This window comes from Drosophila arizonae, chromosome 2 (assembly GCF_054131065.1).
Source record: "Drosophila arizonae isolate 15081-1271.41 chromosome 2, UAZ_ARI_1.0, whole genome shotgun sequence".
Taxonomy (NCBI): Eukaryota; Metazoa; Arthropoda; class Insecta; order Diptera; family Drosophilidae; genus Drosophila; species Drosophila arizonae.
The window spans coordinates 27,982,405-28,003,579 of NC_142922.1; the positions used below are offsets into that span (position 1 = coordinate 27,982,405).

General features: G+C 38.3%; 1 protein-coding gene across 5 annotated transcripts in view; it reads left to right on the forward strand.

Moving 5' to 3' along the window:
- The window catches only part of Nlg3 (Neuroligin 3), a 96,650-nt gene that overhangs the window by 40,156 nt on the left and 35,319 nt on the right, over positions 1-21,175 (forward strand). For 3 of the 5 annotated variants that reach the window (XM_089463153.1, XM_089463152.1, XM_089463154.1), the window contains 3 exons: positions 7,711-8,058; positions 9,890-10,844; positions 20,691-20,854. In XM_089463153.1, the coding sequence (XP_089319279.1) occupies positions 10,105-10,844; positions 20,691-20,854 (904 nt within the window). In that variant the 5' untranslated portion in view covers positions 7,711-8,058; positions 9,890-10,104. Of the gene's footprint in view, positions 1-7,710; positions 8,059-8,085; positions 8,828-9,889; positions 10,845-20,690; positions 20,855-21,175 lie in introns of those variants that run through there. The other 2 variants (XM_018000677.2, XM_089463155.1) reach the window with 2 other exon arrangements.

Here is a 21,175-nt window from a genome sequence, read left to right on the forward strand (position 1 = left end):
AGCATCAAAATATTGAATATAATTATTATAAGATAATAATAAAAATATGTATGTAATAATGTTAGAATTAATACGTAAATATATTGAATACATTTTTTTTTTTTTTCAAATAATATAATATATATATTTAATAAAAATATATATGTGTAACATATGTTAAAAAAAAATATGTATATACATTTCTTAGATATTTGTAAATTGTTATTCCGTTATGTATATACGTTTTTATTATAAATTTCGTATTTTTTAATTTTTAGAGAAAGAGAGAGCTGCTCGATTCGAATATAAATATATATGCTATACATATGCAAATATACATATGTATGTAAATATTTCTGCTTTGATCTTTTGTTATTATAAAACTCAGATTAATTTGATATTAATAGAGAAGTAGAAGTTCGTTTCTTATATTAGACTTTAGCATACAAACGAATATCTATACGATAATCTGACATCCGCAAGCTTAAATCACTGCCGTAAATGTCATCAGCTATTGTCTAGGGTATTCTCACTGCGACACAGATTTCCATCATTGATTTCTATTTCTATTTCTATTTCAATTTCTATTTCTTTTCCTTTGTGCGATGGCTGCAAATGTATCTGGTGCTTGTGTGTGTGCTCGTGTCCTGTTTGCTCTGGTGCTCGTCGTGTCGCTTTTCGATGCCGTTCGACATTCTAATTTGAGTTTCTCTTATCTACTTGGCAGCCATTCGCCTTTTATGTATTGTTGTAATGAGGCTTTAATATCATTATTTGAGCATTCGCTGGCGACAGCCGGAGGCAAATGATTCTCTGTCATTCGTGTGTGTATGTGTGTGTGTGTGTGTATAGGACTGCTCCACATAATGAATTCAATTTGTGCGCTGCCAAAAATTGCAAGAAAAGGCAGAGATAGAGGCAGTGTGGGAGCGAGAGAGCGGGGGCGCAACTCAATATAAAAACTGTTGTTGGTGTTGGGCAAATTATTTGCCAATATTAAGCGATAATTTATTTCAGCATTCGCTTTTAAAATTTGTTAGCCGCGAGCGCACAATTTATGCCGGGCTGTCTGGTATGCGCACAGACACACACACACACACCCACTAACACACACATGCTTTCGAATGCACACACATGCAAAATCACAGGAAAATTAATTTTCGTTACATTCGCTTTCGCACAATCACAGGCTCAATTGTGCGCGAAATTTATTGCTCAGCTAATGTTTGGCCCAAGGATAAAATTGTGAGCGCCTATCGAATTGAAGTTTTGCATAAATTATGCCCAGATACACGAGTCTGATTAAATTTGAATTGCGTTTAACACATACACACACATACACACACCCACACATACACAGAGTCGAAATTTGTATGCAAAATGTAAAATTTGAAGCAAAACTAATGAGTGCCAATTAAATTTAGTTGACCAAGAAATTGCCGCAGTGCAGTTGAGTTAACAAGAAAATTGTTCAATTTACTCTAAGCGCGCTCTGCTAGAAGGAATCTAATTCACTTTAACTTAATCTAATCAAATGATTTACTGATGGACTTCGCTTGTGGGTCATTCAACTAAATCATATTACATTTTATGGATTAAAATCCAAATCATTTTAATTTGTAAATTATTTTTGAAGGTAATTAAGGCAAAGGCCTATTATAATTGAATTTTATGTAAAATTTAGACTAAGCAAAGTATTACAATATTTAAAAAATACTACCTAAATTCTTAATTCTTGGCAACATAATCTCTTTAAAAAAAAAGTCCGTTTTTGTTTAATATTTATATCTGAGATGAATATTATACTTACAAATATCCCACTCATTATTGATTTATTTTTGTGATTTATTTCTTTTTAACATTTTTAACAATCGTTAACGATATATATTAATTTTTTTTATTAAATAGCTCAACATAACACGAATGTAATATTCCTTTGAATTGATATCATTTTGCTTTCATTTACTCCATATATTTTATATACGACTTTAGAGTATTATACTTTCCACGCTCATGCTTTTAGCAGATATTACACTTAAACACGATGGTTAAATAATTGGTAAAATCGCTCAGAGCCCTCGCCTGTCAGACTCGCGTTTCCTCCTGCTGCCAAGGGTTGGGCAGCTTCAGTTTGTGTTGCTGATGATTTTAATGCCTTGACTGCTATTGTGGGGATCCATTGTTTTGTTTTGCTGACTACTTAAAAAATGAAATGATGGCAACTTGCAGCATGCTGCAGGCAGATGCAAATGCCGCAGAGCGCAGCCTTTTATTGCGCTCGCATAAATAATACATATACTCGTATATGTTTAACTGAAAGGCAGTAAGCTGCTGAAGACTTAAAACAAAGGAAAATAAAGAATATGAAAAAATAATGCAAAAATTAAGAAAAGCATGCGGAAAAAAACGGGCGAAAAGGGCAAAGCATAATAATTATAAGCCATTGTTGGCAGGCACTGAATGAGGGAGTGGAGCCGAGAGCCGAGAGCCGAGAGCAGAGCAGAGCAAAGCATGCATGGTGCGGGGGTGTAGCGGGGTGAGCCCTTGAGCTGAAGTCAAGCAGCAGACGCCATAAAGAGCGAAAAATGTTTAAATAATTTTATCAAGCGTCTGCGACATGCAAAGTGCATTTAAACTAGTTATAAAGTCGCATTATTTGCCATCAAATTCAATGCTCGATGCGAAAGTTTTCCCTCAATCTCTTTGTGCCCCACTCGCTCGCTCGCTGTTGGGGCGCGTTTTTCCACTGCATTTTTCTTAACGCACAAATTTCAGAAATTTTTACATAAATCTGCATGAAAAATGACATGCTCCGGGGATGCGATGCAATAAGAAAGTATACTCTGCTGTTATCAAAGCATTTCTTGACTCCCTGGCAAAACTATAATTTTCCGGCATTTGTTTTATGGCATTTAAATGCTGAACGAAAATTATATAGTTTTTGTTGCATCTGGTGGTGGGTGAGGGAGGGGAAAGCGAATGGAGTAAGACTTTTATTTACTTGGCAAAGTTATGCATTCATTTTGTGGTAAAATAAATAAGTAAATAAAATAGGATTCTGGAAAACGAATTTTAGCCAGAAATTCTATGAAATATGTAAAATCAACAAGAAAAATATGTTATCTAAGAAGAAGATAGAAAAGCAAATAGATTACGGCTATATGTGTATCCAGAGTATTTACCAAATTTTATGAAGACATTTTGCAAAGTGAGTTACTTGCATGGAAAAACAAATTGGCCACGCATGAATATAAATTCACATATGTATAAACAGAACTTAAGATGTGAGGGATTCATTCTACGAAGCCATGACCGAAGCATGCTTGGTGAGCAGATGTGAGGGTTATGCTTAAATTAGTATTTATACTTGTCTTTTTAAATCTCAAATATCATGCATGGATTTAATAAATTATACAAAATAATTATAAAATACTAAAAATATAAAAATACCACAAATTGTACCAAACATAAGATGTTAATTTTATTGAAATACATTTTAAATTTTTTAGCATTATATAAATTTAATTTATTTAATTATTATATATTATGACTAGGTAACTTTAGAGCAATATAATAAAATACAAAAATTGGATTTTATAAATAAATTGTATTTATAAAACTACAAATATACAATATAAAAATAAATAATTCCAACTAAATTTAACTAAATTTTTAGTAATCAATATGTTATTATATTGTTAGAATAGTTGTGTTTAAGCAATATTAATATTTATATATTTGACAAGCCGTTTTCAACATTCTCTTTCTCTGCTCTTATAAAGTGTGCAATCAATAGTCTTCAACACAAACAACATATTAATTTACTTTTTGCTCATTTCTATATTCATATCCACATCCAATTTTGCTCATACACTGCACAATTTATTCCATTCAAAGATTTCTGCGCAAGGCAAAGAAACTTGCTTATGCATGAAAACTGATTAAATTTTTCGGCAAATAATAATGTATACACATGTACATATGTATATATGAATGTGTGTTTGGATGTGTGTCTGTGTTTCCCAGATGCCTATCCATCGATATGAAGCAATTCAATTCAAGCTTTTGTGCTCGCCTTTGCTGCAAGAGATTGAGAAGAAATATATGAAATATTACGTATACGCAGCATGCGCGCCAAGGCAACAACATGTTAAGTTTATCATGCTTTGCTTTTAGCAGCCAACATTAATATCTATGCATGTTCTGTCTGTATGCATGCCTGTGTGCGTATGTATTCTGTGTGTATTTCGTCTATGATAAATGTGCATTGTGTTCGTTTGTATTCGCATTTGTTGTTGTTGCTGGTGTTGTATCTGCTGTTGCCGCTGGCAAAGTTGCTTTTTTCGTATGCTCTACATATTTTCAACGTTTATTTGGTTGCGGTTGCAACATTTCCTCGGCTGTTGGGCGTGGCACATTACAGCTGCATGCCAAACAATTCGTAGCTGCCTGTTTGACGCTGCCTCTGCCTCTGCCGCTGCAATGAATTATGCTCATGCAACGCATTCATTATGCTGCGTTGCTCTATGCATCCTGGACCTGTTTATATCTCTGTATTCGTTTTTGCTGAGCGTTTTGCAACACCGTTTTATAATGTAACCACGAGTCGCAGTGAGCTGTAAGTGTGTGCGCGCTATCTGGTCTTGGTACAAATCCACTTTGAACTTTATCAACAGACGATGCTCGACATCCTTGAGCGCCCCTCACCTACTAATTGCCTTTTTGGCTTTGCTGGCGCGCACTTTTCTTAATTTAGTTGTGCTACTTAAGCAGTTTAATGCCACGTCGGCGTTCGGCGGCCTCTAAAGACAAATTAATGACCCACGGTCGCACAATTGCGACCGCGCTGCGAATCCTGTCTGCGATCCTGGCGCCTGAATTTATGGCGGCAAAGGCTTCGCGGCCAAGCACGGAAATTGCCAAGGAATAGCGAGCCACAATTAAACGTCTTTAGCTAATGTTGTTGTTTTTGTTGTTGTTGTTGCTGCAACTTTCATCTTGTCGCATCGCGTTCGGTGTGCTTATCGCGTTTTGATTTTTAATTAAAGCCCAAGCCAAATGTATTTCACGAAATGGAATTTGCTTTATACGCCCTTAAATTGGGCGCACAAACAAATGCTAAATCCAATTATCTTTTTGGCCCGGCGCACAAATTACACGGCCAAAACACAACGACTAACCAATTGATAAAAATCAGTCTGAATGCGAATTCGAACGCGAATGTTGAATGCGAATACCTTGTTTATTTCCCAAGTTGTTTTCTAACTTGAACTTTCTGACAATTTTCTGTTACGTTTCCTCGTTACGCTCCATACTAAGCAGCAGCAGCAAATCGCCTAAATAGAATCAAATAAATGCAAAAAAAAAAACTTTTTAAATATGTAATTTGGCAAAGTTAACAAAAACCTAAAGATAAACAAATAAATGAAAAGCGGGTCGCTTTAGTGTAAACACAATTTATAACGACAAATTGCATTTATTAATCAGGTAATTTAGCCCTAAATAAAAATATATAAATATTTATTTTTAAGTAAATATAAAAGAAATATAAAATAAGGTGTTAACTTGTTACAAAAAAAAATAAAATAAAAACAAGTAAGAAAGCTCTAGTCGAGACTACTCGACTACGAGATCCCCTGAACCCTTGGAGTAATAGCTATTTCAATAATTTTTCGCGACTTTCAGCTTACACAAGAAACACGCACACACACACACACACACACACACACACACACACGCACGCACACACGGGCATACATACACACACATACATACACACACATACACACACACACACATACACAAACAATTACATACATATACACACACAAGCATATACACGCATGGGCGGCAGTGAGCGCTTACTATGAGAACTTAATTGCTTAATAACTTTTTTTGTGGACGTACGATCGTCATGAAACTTTCCGATTATGAATATAACATGGATATGCACGTAATTGCTAAAGCACAAGTCTCTAGTATTTGAAATACGCTTTTTACAAAAGTGAGGGTGAGGGGGTGAATTTAAGGGTGGGGGGTTAATTTTAACAAAAACCGAAATTGTATAAATTGCATATAAGCATACATTAAAAATTTGGAGACTCTAGCAATAAAGGTGTAGAAGATATAATTTTATAACTGGGTTTCGATAAGGGTTTTTATCGATAAAAAAAAGATCGGGATGAGTTATCGATTTTTAATGATAAACTTGATATACGCGCTGTAATTACGGACATTTAAAAAAAAATTTGAAGTCTCTAGCTCTTATATCTTCTGAAATCGACGCGTTCATACATACGGACAGACGGACAGACGGACAGACGGACGGACGGACAGACGGACAGACGGACAGACAGACGGACAGGGCCAAATCAACTCAGCTCGTCGCCCTGATCAAGAATATATATACTTTGTGGGGTCTGCCACGCCTCCTTCTGCCTGTTACATACATTTCAACAAAACCATTATACCCTGATTTCCCATTGAAAATGGGTTCAGGGTATAATAAAAATAAATAAATAATAAAAAAAACTGGTTGCTTCAATGTAAACTCAATTTCGTAACGATCAATTTAATTAATTTATCAGGAAATGATTCATGAATAAAATTATATAATTATTTAACCTTAAATAAAAATAAATAAAATTTGAAGTCAACAAATTCAAACAAAAACTTCAAAGTATAAAAATTCCAATGTGAGTTTCATAAGCCGCGTCAGTTTACTAAAAACAGCCACAGAATTGTCGTCGTAACTCATTTACAATAAACAAATAAGCCAACAACAGCTAACCCCACCTTTAGAAGGGGCTAACAGTGCGTATGACTTACTTGAAGGATAGAGAGGGAAACAGAGAGAGGGAGAGGGAGACAGACAGACAGACTGTTGCTGTGATGTAATCTGCCCCCAACTAAGCCACGCACTTCATGATTCCTCCGCTGTTGTTGTTCTTTAAAGAAAAGTATTCAATGGAAGAGCGAGAGCGAGAGAGAGTGGCGTGATATTTCTTTACTTATGCGACTACGCATTTAAATGCCAAGCTACTTGGCCCGCTGTAGCGAACATTCATTCGTTATTTGCATAAATAAATTAAAAAGCAACTCGCGCATTTGCACCGCCCACTGTTTGGCTAACAGCTCAATTTCCACGAAAACAATTAATTCAACTAACTGGGACTCTGACTCTGCCTATTAAAGACGCTGCTAATGATGTGCAGAATGATTTGCGTACTTGAAAAGTTTACGCAACGACTTGAGATGACTCGCAATTGAGAGCTATTTTGAGTGGAGCTTACATAAGGACTTACTAGACTTACCTCAATTACTTTTTTGAAATTCCATTATATTGGAAAAATAAATATTACTAATTTAGTTCAGGGCAATAGAAATTAAATGGTGCTCTATCGTTGCTTATGCAATCCGTCTGCTTTAATCTCGTTCACTTTTCCTCCTTACTTATCCTTTTCAGCATGTACTCCCTCTCCCTTTTTCTCTCACCATGGCTAATCGCTCTCGCTCTGGGTGTCGATGCACCCTAGAATAGTATATATTTGTAATCAAATTTGCAAATTCCTTGAAATCATTAGCAAGTTGAGTAAATTGTTTGCGCACGGGTCGGCTACTTAATATGCATTTAAATAGAGCGTGCTTTATACGCGCCACTTAATTAATCATAGCTCAAGTATCATAAGCAAGCACTCACACTCTCCCCCCTTGTGTCTATCTCTTTTGCAGGCATGGGAGGCGCCATCTGCTCGAGAAGCCAGCGTCGGAGGCGTTGAGCACGTGAGAGCCTTGAAAAAATGTCCGCTTGCATGACAATTGTAGCGTGGAGGCATTCAGACAACGCAGCAGACAGCAGCGCCGTTGAGCGCAGCGTACGTGAAGTGTGTGCCAAGAACTTGGGGCAAGCAGCAGAATATAAGCAGCCACAGAGAGAGCAACAACAACAACAACAATAGCAACAGCAACAAGAACAACAGACGTGGCAAGGACGCTAAGCCACATGCAGCGCACAGAGCAGGAGGCTTAGCACCTGCAGCAGCTCAACGCAGACAGAAGAGCAACGCACGGAATAACTAAGTGAGTAGCCGAAAGCTATACCTAAAAGTATTTCCAAGCCCAAAAATAACAGACAGGCCAGGGCATGTCGAGCTCGGCTATGAAAGGACATCAAGTGCATTACTCAGCCACAGCATCTGAACAATGTTGAAAACTAACTGACTCAGGCACGGTGTATGAGAAAATGTTGCACGAAAAGAAAATTCTAAGCATAACCTCTTCACGTAGAAGCGCACAATTTGCCAAGAGCAATTGGGAATACATACATATATTTGACATACATTCAAAAATGGGCAAATAGCTGAACATCAAAATTGGTTGACTAAAATATGCAAGGCAAAAATTTATAGAGAGAATAGGAAAGCATAGACAACGAAGCTCAGAATATAAAAAGTGGAATATCAAAAACCAATTATAGTTTAATAAGATTATAGTACGGCAAAAGAGCAAGTGGCTGCTCCTTGAGTAATTCAGCATCAATTTATTTCCAAACAATTAAAACTGCTCAATGTCGAATGGAAGCTTTTCGCAATCTTCACTTGCAAATCCCAGCTTCGAGCTCAAATGTTTGAGCCATTAACCTAATGACCTTCTCTAGATGATGATGTTAGCCATGCTTAAAGCCCCGCCTACAGCCCACAAGCAGCTGCATCGGCCTCGTTGAGCTGCCTGACATGTCTGGCATATGTGAAATGCCAACTGTATTGTTGTTGTTCTTGTTGATGTTGTTGTTGTTGAGGACGCAGAGAACAACAAGAAGGGCAAGGACACTACAGCAAGTACAAACAAGGTGGCCACACACAAAAATAGAACAAGAAAAAAGACAATAAAAAAGAGATAGCATGAATTGAATGGGAAAGGAATCACGCCTGCAAGAAGACCGAGACAAGAGATAAGAGGGAGTGAGAGAGAGAGCTGCAAAGGACAGCACCGCCAGAAGCCAAGCTGAAGCTGATTGGGGCTTGTGCAAAGAGCTACTTCAATGAGGACTTTCAAATGCCATTGCAAACTCTTCTTTTCTCTATCTCTCGTTTTTTTTTTTTTTTTGTGATGGGCGGGCAAACCACGCCCAACAGGCAGCAGGCTGCAGGGCTCACTTTGCATAGATTTAAAGAGTAAAGTCGAAACGGGTTGCATGAGCTCTAGAATTTGCACATTTTAAATTGTAAACAGAATATTACATTTTCAGACTGAGTTGAATATGAAAAGCTGAATATGAGAAAATATTTTTCAACTTTTTATGGAATATTTATAAACAAGACACATTAAATGTTTTAATTTTTTTTTTTTTTTTTTTTTTTTTTTTTTTTTTTTTTTTTTTTTTTTGCTAGGCTTATTAAATAGTTGAGAGAAAAACTAACTTTTTATCAAAAAACACTAAAATGTTTAATTTTTTTTTTTTTTTTTTTTTGAATAAAAGCATTAATATCAAATTCCATTTGGCTTTACATAAAAATTTCATTAAAAAAAAATGGTTAATTAAATTTAATGAAAATATATTTAAAAATTAATTTTAGCTTTCAATTTTTATCAAAAACTAAATTATTGAATTTTAATTAATTTCTTCATAACTATTTAATTTATTTATCATTATTAAAATGATTAAATCTAAATATATATTCTTGTACGAACGTTAGAATGATTCAATAATTTAATGATTCTAAACAATATTAATTATATCGAAAATTAAACTCTTAAGTAATTAGGAAAAAGTAGATGTATTTTAATTAAAGTCAGAGACACCGGCCCTATTTATAATCCTTTTATGTTTCTATGCCCTACAATATACGTATGCCCTATATGTATTTATTCAACTCGATATATGAATTACATTCTTCTTTGCACTTTACAGTTCGCTTCAGCTGGCAATTTAAAACAGGAAAACAGCAAAATAAAAAATTAAAAAAACACATTCAAAAAAAAAAAAAAAAAAAAATTAAAACAAACAAAGAATTAAGGGCACGCCACAAACAGTTGTTGCTGCGGTCAATTACAGCAACAGACAGCGGCAACTACTTTAACGACAGCAGCAACATTGCAACAACGCCATTTTGACCAATATTAATAATGAAAATGTTGCTGCTCTTGAAGCGACAACTGCCGCCAGCAGCAGCAGCAACTGCAGCAAGCTCAACAACAACAACAACAAGAACAGTGGCGAGAGCGCGAAGAAAACCATTAGGAGCAGAGCCTCAGCTGATGTTGTTCCTGCTGCTGCTGCTGCTGGGCATTGCGTGTCACAGCAGCAGCGGCGCTGGCATCAGCTACAGCAACAACAACAACTCGGCCAATCGCAGCATGTCAGCTGGCGGCAGCGGCGGCCTCGTACTGATTGGCTCCAGCAGCGTTGCGAGCAGCAGCATCGGATCCACAGCTAATGCGGCCACTGCCAGCGCTGTGCCCTCATTATCGCTCACTTCGTCATCCTCGGCTGCGTCATCGTACGCCACCTCGACTAGCAGCAGCAGCAGCAGCACCAGCACTAGCAGCAGCAGCAGCAGCGGCAGCGGCAGCGGCAGCAGCAGTAGTAGTTCATCATCGGCAAACCGAAGCAGTCGACTAACAAGCAACAGTAACAGCAACAACAACAACATAAATCATGATCAATTACCCGCACAGCTCTCATCGCGCATCATCCACACACGCAATGGCGCCATCTCGGGCGTAATTGTCCAATTAGATGGGCGGCATTTGGATCCGGTTGAGGCGTATCGCGGCATACCCTACGCCTCGCCGCCCGTTGGAAATTTACGTTTCATGCCGCCCGTCTCGGCGGCCATGTGGTCGGGTGTCAAAAAGGCGGACAGGTAAGTCAAGCCCAGACTAGCTCCGGTTCCTACATTTTTAATGGCGATTTTGAGCCGACCCAAGTTGCATGTGTGTGTATGTGTGTGTGTGTGACCGTCTTTAGAAAGTTATTCGCATAAATTTCAAGTTTCAGCCAGTATGCGTGTGTGTGTGTGTGTGTGAGTAAGGAGTGTGTAAAGTTGAGGAGCTGACGCGCTTTTATGTTAATCATACGACCCGTGCGCCGGCCAAGCAACTACTTAAGCGCTAGTTAGCCAACTGTGAGACAGAGGCTGACGTGCGCTGAAACCCTTTGGGATTGGGCATAAATTTGACTAAATCAAATATTAAATAGTTGCTCGTTAGGGTAAAATAGGATTTGGAGGGTTTTTAGGCTGATTTGAACACTGTTCTTGAAATGCTCTGAATTTGTGAGACTATAAAAATTAAGGTAATCGAAGAACAAGAGCCGAGTCTTGGCTCCAATAAAAGTAAATGGATAAAAGTTAAAGAAAAAGTAGCTAAATGCAATTTTAAATGCATCTAAAAGGGAAAGTTCAGTATTAATAAGTAAAAGTTGAAGTCTCAAGAAGGAAAGAAAAATTGGAAAAAGTAAGAGAATATGAAGAATAGTAGGAAGCGAATAGAAAAATATTGATAGGAAAAACTTATGATTGAATTGACTGAATGAAAGTAACAATGAAACGAAACGCTCGAGCAAGTGGCTGACAAAAAGTAATCAAAGATAAAGTACAAAACTCAGCATAAATTATTCACGAAGTCTTCATTTTGTAGTCAAGTTTCAAGTGATTTGTCTGTAGCGGCTTTTTATGCTGTAGAATAATTACTGCTTACAGCTGTTATTAGCCTTGGCGAGAGTCTTGTCTCGCAAATCAGCCCACTTCAATTCCATTAAAACCAAAATGCAGTGAATTATTTTCCTTTTTGGTTGAATAACTCCTTAAAAAGGTTATGCGCCTGCAAACCCTTTCGCTAAAAAAAAGATCTGCCATTTAGCTGCCTCTATTTCTTGCGCAATCGCAATTTAGCTGGATTCCGCTGAACCCTCGTCTTAATAATTTAATGCGGCCCGAAGCCAACAGCTCGAACCCCTTTGCAAATCTGAGCTGTCAATTTAAATACGCTAAATCATTTCGCAGTTACTTGAGCCTGAGAGTCTGCCGCGAAGAGGAGACGCGCTGTCGCGCCTGCCAGCAAGTACATAAAATGATCAAAAACCCATTACTTGAGGCCACTCCACAGGGTCGAGAGTGACCAGACGGTCTGGAGTGCGCAGCCGTTGCCTTCGACCGGCCTCTATAGCCCCGCAATTGTCACCTCAATTAACTTGGCTCATTATTCTCAAGTGCGGCTCCAAAATGCGAAAGCACAAATACAACAAAAGTACAACAGACTTGCAATAATGATGAAAATACGCGACGACGACAAAAAAAAAAAAAAAAAAATTATGAAGGAAAGAAGGCTAAAGGTCAGTTGTGGAGACTCCATGGGGCTTCTGCTTCTGCTTGAAATGCTACACAAATTAAATATTTACGCTGCCGCCAGCCGAGCGCCAGCTGCGACACTCGAAGAGCAGCAGCAGCAACAACAATAAGAAGTCGCGGCATCTAATTTACAAACGCTCCCAAGTGGCAAATCATTATTCACAAAGATTCCCACGACAACGTTGTCCTGCAACCGTATTGTTTGCTTTGTAAAAGGGTGCCGGCATAAAGTTGCTGCTCTCTCCCCCATCTGTCTCTCTCCCTGTATATATACTCTAACAAGGGGTACTTTAAGTACATCTGAGCTTAAAAAGTGCATAAATAAATACATTATTATTTAATAAAATATTTTTGGATTTTGTGCCAAGCAACTTGAAGCTTCTTCCCCTCAAGTTTCATTAGCATCTTTCTTATTTGTTGAAGCAAATCTAAATAATGGGCTTCTATACACATTAGGGCAGCTTGAGCATGATTTCCTGAGCGTCTGAAGGCCTTAGCAAAGTTAAAAGGTAAATGTGGTCACAGAGAGTGTAAATTTATTCTGCATTTTTTTTTATTGTTTTACTCAGGTTGTAATTAAAATAAAATTAAAATCCTTTTTCAAACGAATCTTACGATCTGTTGAATTGCTTACATTTCAAATGCTTAAATGTTTCACTTTCACTTACATATTTTCTCTTCTTATATGCATCTACCATAACTTTTCTTCTAATAAATCTGATCTAATTATATTTTTGAATAAATAAATAAAATCAAAATATTGTATCTTCTGTCTGTCTGTCACTTGCTGTTCTCATCTCTGTATATACTTACTCTATTTAATTTACAAATAGCATATTGTAGAGTATTTAAGATCAGCATAGTTTTCTTTTTCGAAATTTTCCGGCAATTTATTGTTGATATTTCCTTTTTTTATGGCTTATGAAAAAGTAAAACCTCTGAAAAAGGGACCTTAAATCAGAGCTGCGTAAATAAATAAAATTGTTCCGAATTTCTACCAAGTCAAAGCTGATGAATGACGAGCGGGCTGTGTGTGGCACCTGCTGCTGCTGTTGCTACTGCCACCAAATTTTCGGCTGACATCATCGCAATTGTCAGACAATCTCTGTTTGTCTGTTTGTGTGACGGCTCCCCATCGTGAGCCGGGCATTGCCTGTGGGCCCGTTGACAGCTTGGGCCCAGCTAGCCAATAAACTCCTTGAGTAATGTTCCACTGATTTTTCAGCACTTCAGCGTAATAAAGCTATTTGGACCATCAACGGACGGCCGGACAGCCAGACAGACAAACACTCAGACTCAAGGTACAAAAGATCATTTACAAAACGCGAAACTGGATACGTTACGGCCCATTCCTGTGGCCTCCAAGCCGCAGGAATTGCCTTGGCTGGTACTTGAGGCTTATTAGCTTAGAATAAAAAATAAAACGTATTTATAGGAGAATGCTTGGACGAAGTTTATTTGCGGGCTCAAATGATATTTAAGAATTTATGGTAGACAGAAGTCAGGTAAGATTGCCAATGAAAACTCAGAGATATGCGCTATTCTTATTTCTGCAGTGTTCTTAACTCTACTTCTTATTTGTTAGAGCAGCTAACGTGTTTAGCGTTACTAGCAACTAAAAAGGAACAGAATTTCCTGGTTAATATGGCTAGCAGACTTACGTTAAATGAATACAGATACAGATACAGATACAGATACAGATACAGATACAGATACAGATACAGATACAGATACAGATACAGATACAGATACAGATACGGATACAGATACAGATACAGATACAGATACAGATACAGATACAGATACAGATACAGATACAGATACAGATACAGATACAGATACAGATACAGATACAGATACAGATACAGATACAGATACAGATACAGATACAGATACAGATACAGATACAGATACAGATACAGATACAGATACAGATACAGATACAGATACAGATACAGATACAGATACAGATACAGATACAGATACAGATACAGATACAGATACAGATACAGATACAGATACAGATACAGATACAGATACAGATACAGATACAGATACAGATACAGATACAGATACAGATACAGATACAGATACAGATACAGATACAGATACAGATACAGATACAGATACAGATACAGATCAGATACAGATACAGATACAGATACAGATACAGATACAGATACAGATACAGATACAGATACAGATACAGATACAGATACAGATACAGATACAGATACAGATACAGATACAGATACAGATACAGATACAGATACAGATACAGATACAGATACAGATACAGATACAGATACAGATACAGATACAGATACAGATACAGATACAGATACAGATACAGATACAGATACAGATACAGATACAGATACAGATACAGATACAGATACAGATACAGATACAGATACAGATACAGATACAGATACAGATACAGATACAGATACAGATACAGATACAGATACAGATACAGATACAGATACAGATACAGATACAGATACAGATTACAGATACAGATACAGATACAGATACAGATACAGATACAGATACAGATACAGATACAGATACAGATACAGATACAGATACAGATACAGATACAGATACAGATACAGATACAGATACAGATACAGATACAGATACAGATACAGATACAGATACAGATACAGATACAATACAGATACAGATACAGATAATACAGATACAGATACAGATACAGATACAGATACAGATACAGATACAGATACAGATACAGATACAGATACAGATACAGATACAGATACAGATACAGATACAGATACAGATACAGATACAGATACAGATACAGATACAGATACAGATACAGATACAGATACAGATACAGATACAGATACAGATACAGACACAGATACAGATACAGATACAGATACAAATAATCATATCAGCTTATCCTAATTGCCTTTCTATAATCCTAATACCACGCCGCTTTATTTATAAACAATATTTCTATTGTTAGCTTTGAATCATTTCGCTGGCAAGGCACACAAATGACAATGCTCGCTCACAATTCCCATTCTGAGAACCGCAGCTTATCGCTTATCGTTTTCCGGAAGCAAACAAGCGCGAAAATTTGAATATTTGGAGAACAAACAAATCGTAGTTTTCGCAGGCAACAAAAAATACGCCACGCATATAAATTAGGCGGCGAGAAGCAAACAGAGGTCAGAGGACACAGGACATAGTTCAGGGCATAGCAGGGCCGAAGCACGACAGGACACGGCCAGACACATGCAATTTGGCATTTCGTCTGTCGACAGGTAGGGGCGTGGCTGTGCCATGGCGTCGTATAATCTGCATGTGGCCTGTGGACAGAAGGTGGCAACGTGAGCGTGACTGTGGCACATACAAACTGTGTACGGAGGCTAAAGTCAAAGGACAGCGCAGGACTCTGGCCAAGACATTCGGAGCGGTTGCCTCGCTCTGGGCTTAAATACATCAAACAGAAGCATAATCTCAGCCAAGCGGAAAAATGCATGCGCCTGAGAGGACGTAGCGAAGACAAGCTAAGATATTTATATAGATATAGAGTGGCCAGGGGAGGGTTGATTGAGGGGGTGAGCTTGGGTGGTAACCGAAAACGATATGCGACAGTGCGACCACGTCAAGCAAAATAGATTAATTTTACCTGTGGGCTACGTTGCAGAAGTCTGGCAGGAGTCGCTTTTTCCCTCTCCATCTCTGCCTTTTTCACTCCCCACCTCTGCCGCGCGCTGAGCGCTGCTGGCTCACAAATTAGATTGGCAGCCGCAGCCACCGTGCCACGCCCACCGGCTTCGTCTATGGTACTCACGCATAAAGCTTTGCCGCCGCAGTCAAATTAAATAAAATCCAATTTAAAATGAATTTTCGCAATTTCATTTACAGCGCAAACACAACAACAACAACAACAGAAGCAGCAACAACACCTTGGGCAACAGCAATTTATGCAGCAACAGCAACGCTCTGGTGGTGGCGGCAGTGCCACGCCCCTTAACCCAGCATTTTAGCTTGACTTGCGCACCGCACTTGAGTCTGAAATTGGAATTAGCGTTTTTAATGATGGGCACCAAATTTCGGTTCGCTCTCCCAATTTTAATAACTTTTCTCTCTCACTCGCTCTGCCTCTCTGTCTCTCTCTGTTTTCACTCATAGCCATCAAACGGAGCAATTATTAGTGCGGTTTCTATTAGAAAAACCGTTAGGCAAAGTTTCAGCTGGCAACGTTTATACGACGGCTATTTTCCATTTAAACGCTTAAGTGTCATGCATAAACTTCATACTGCCTCGGGCTAATTTGAGGGGGTGCAGGGCCAGCACAGGTAACAGGTAGCCCAAGCGCAGGACTTGTCGTTGTTAATCCGCTTGTATTTTATAATCCTTGCGCTAAAAGCAAAAGCTTTGTGACGTCTAAAGTGCCAAGTGCTTTCAAAATTTATTTTAAAACAACAACTGCATTCGGTTTGGCTTTATGAGGCAGCGGGGGACTTAACAGAGAAGTGCGAAACGGAGTGAGGAGTGGAGGGAAGTGAAGTAGGGGGAGGCCGGTTACGTGTGCTTTGTGTTGTTTATGTATATTGCCTTTGGCGGCTTGTCAAAGCTGATGCTGTGGTTATAGCCTTTGATACTAGTTGCAGCGGGTGCGGCGGCAGGCGAGAGTAATACGTATAACTAAATAAAATTAATAATATAAAAGCTTCTAAGCACTCTTTGAAGGGAATCATCTGTATAAAATACATAGTAATGTCGAAATATAAGTAATAAAAACGGCTTTTGAACTGTGATTTCAAAGATCCTTTCGCATTAGATTAGACGCTGAATTAGTAAGCTCGTTCCACTGCTCGTCCGTCTGCTCGTCCCAGCTGAGCTAATGAAGAATGGAGGCTTTCTTAAATATGAACTAAAAGTGAGCAACTTTTCAATGCGTTGGTGATTCCGCGAATAAATTATTTATAACTTGCAACGATTATATCGTGCGGACACCATATATCAGCATATTATCTTAAGGTTTTATTCCCACAGAATTTCTTAGAGCTGCAAAAAAAAAACGTATTCAATCGATAGATCCTCCCATCGATAGTTCCATTTATTGACTTAACTGTCTTCCTTGTGGGCTTATGTAAAACATTTTTATTATTTATTAAACAATTTAAATTAAATAAAAATCGAGGATGCAATAAAAACTTAAAATAAAAATAATTAAATAATATTCTTATCACAATTCAAAAAATAAAAAATAAATAAGTAAATGGAAATCAACTATAACAAAATTTAAAAACATATTAAACTTATTTAAAATTTTCAGTTTTTAAGGAATATTTTTGCTGCCCTATAACTATAACTAACTATAACTATAACAAAAGTTTGTGTGCACATTTAAAAGAAATTTTTTGTAATCTATTAAAAATTATAGCAGTGGGAGAACAAGCTATCTAATATTACTTTCCAAGAGACTAGCGTACACAGAGCCAAAAAGCCTTTTAAGTAAACAGTACTTACAAGACCTTTTCGCTCAGTGCACGGTATATGAACATAGAACGGATCCAATAACCCGATATATCGCTAAAAAGAATATTAATCGATACTATCGATGTCGGCATTAACGCTCTAAGCTCTAACAGCTCTGTCATCAGCATAGATATGTACACACTTGCTCTGGCTCTTCCTAATTTGATAAGTCTAACTATTTTCTATTTCCCTCTGAAGAAGATAAAGTTAGTTTAGTATTACTTTCAAGAATTTTTGACTCTTTCAGAGCACTGCATACGCCATACTCTTATTAGCCCAGCCAACTGCTGACCTTCGAGTCGTAAAAACATTGTTTCTTTATTATATGTCAAATGATTGCCGAATAAGCTTCATTACAACTCAGCTTCAGTGAAAACGCTGCAGCCGGAAGTAGTTTATGTGACAAAAGCTCTGGCAAGCGTATTAAAAACTTTACAGAGTTGTCAACTCGCATTCGGAGCCTTTATCGACTGTAGTTAAAATCTGTACAAGCACTAGTGCCGGCCACGCCCCTTTCACTGGCATGACCCCAATTGGGCCGCCCATTTTATAAGCTTAATACCCATTTCTCTTGCTGGAGACTCGGCTTATCAGTGGCGCTCCAAGCGAATGCAAGACCATGGGCGTGGCATGGGGCGCAGGGGACGGCGAGCACACAAAACTCACATAAACAAGATCGCATCCACTTGAAAACTGAGCACATTCGCACGCAGCTGCGGGGCAGCCGTTGATGGGGTTGCGGGAGCACACATTAAAAATTCAAAATGTGGCTTTTACGAGCTGTAGCTGCTGCCGAGAGTGCTAGACCCGTTGACTGGCGACTGGCGACTGGTGAGTGTTGAGTGGTGAGTGGCGCTGCGGCACGGGGCGTGTCACCTGCCATCAGAAATGTGTATTTGCAGCGGATAAAGGCAGCAACAACAGGCGACGCTCGCAACTTCCGCCATTCAAACTTTTCACTTTCATTATTTTTAATACATATATAAATATATATATATATATTTTTTGTTATTCTGTCTTTTATCTGGACGCAGGGTTGTTGTCGCACCGCAGCTGCTCGGTTGGCCATTTAGCGGACAGCGCGCGAAATGAAGTCAAAAATTAAACTTTTATTACCTGCCTTATTGTTTAACCATTAAATTAATGATTATTATGGCAATCGCGCGGCCGCCACAAGCGACCATTAAAAGCTTGTTGGGGTCAAGGGGCCACGGACTCACTTCGTGGCCATTTCGCCAAATATAATAAAAGCACAATGAGAAGAACAAAAATTAAATATATTTCTGCACCAAAACAACAACAAAAGAGAACAAAAAATAAATAAAAATGAAATTATATAAATTCTCATTCCGCAATGCTATTAATGTTAATGCCTTTTCATGGGTTCGGGTTGGCCATAATGGATCCCCCCAGCTCACACAGATAAGTTGGCCGAAAGGGAAATTTTTAATGCCAGCATTGATTTTTGCTTTATGACAATTTGATGTGGCGCCAAAGATGCGCCACTTGATGAACCGTAGCTCAGAACAGTCCAAGACCAACGAGGAATGTGGAGATATAGGGGAATATACATCTATATGATTAATACGAAATATTTTGCTCGAGGACTTTTTCATTAATTAAATTGCAAGCTGTTTGATGCAAAATATTTTTTAAAACTATATTAAATTCATTTTCAGTTTATTTGATCTATAATTGATTTTCTATAAGACATCTCAACTCAATTAATTTATTTCAAATTTAATATTTTACCCAGCTAATCGCAATTGTGGAAATTCAGCTGCATTTTCAAAGTAATTTTACCAATGGCAAACGAATTTCAAATATTAGCAAATTGCTTTTGGGCCGATCACAGTGCGGATGGCCTCGCAATACGACTATTTGATATTTGCAGCAAATACCCACTACTCGGCCACATTTCGGGCTAAACACTTTGGAATGTGCAATTTGTTTGCGTATTGAGTGCAAACAACTAGTTTCGGTTCGTTTTTGAGTGCTTGGGGCCAGCATGGTTTGATGTCTGTCACACGGCAGATTAAAAACAAATAATACTAGAAATTTGAAGTGGGTTCAAGGCGGCAACTGACAGCAAGCAAGGGGCTGGGTCGCTGTGCGGCAGCATGGCCAATAAGCCAGTCATAAATGAGCACAAGGCCAGAATGCCATTTGCATGACATGGCCAAAAACAGCAGAGAAATGCAGCAAATGTTGCTGATGGAATCGACGAGAATAGAGTAAGAGGATAAGAGAGAGACAGAGAGAGAGAGGGGGAGAGAGAGAGCATGACAAAGTTGGCTGGCTGTAAAATCGAAAACCAATTTCACAGACGGCCCGAAATAAGCTTTTGCCCAAATAAATTAAAGCACCAAAAACTTTGTCAGCTCAAATCAAAAAGTTATTATGACCCAAGGACAGAAATTTGTGACGCGAAGGCTGAGATTGCGCACAATGCTAGCTAAATTAATCTGTTTATAAGGCCACGCATAAAAAATAGCCGGTCGAAGCCTTTTTAACAAGGGATAAGAAAAATTGTCACCAGCAACTAAAAGAGTGCTCGACTAAGAGATACTGCGTACCCAAATGTAATGTCTTCAATTAAAAAGTCGTTTAGTCTTACTGATAACGAGCAAATGAAGGAATATATTTATAAATAAATAAATATAAGTGATCCAGAGATCTACTCAACTCAAGTTGTTATTAACTCCAAGACTCCCCTCTGCCCGTTAAACGGTCATCTATAGAGATATAATGATGGCCTAACATCATTTTCAATGGGTTTAAAAAACTTTTGCCTTTTAGCCACAAATTTCTTATCCAATTTTCGATGCCTTGCAGATTCAGTCCCGTCTGTCCGCAGCGGCTGCCGGACATACACAACGAGACCGCGGCGATGGAGCGCATGCCCAAGGGTCGCTTGGAGTATCTAAAGCGCTTGCTGCCCTATCTGCAAAATCAATCAGAGGATTGTCTTTATCTAAATATTTATGTGCCCATCCAAGGTAAGTGCGAGTGTGAGTGCGAACGAGAGGCCGAGGCCCACAGGTTCGACCGAGTCTGCTCTACATGCTATCATTCTTTTTATTATTTTTTGTTTCTTTTGGTGCGCCTAAAACCAAGAAAAATGACGCACATGCTCGGGGTGTTTTGAATGTCCCGCTGCCCCCGTGTGTTGCCTAGACATTTTTCAGTCTTGTTTATTTAGCACTTTGCAAGGCATTTGAATAAATTGGCAAGCGGTAAGCGGCACGAAAATGGTTTGGGTAACTTGTTTCAATTTTTCTTCGGCTTTGCCCCACAAGCCCCGCATCAAACACTAATCC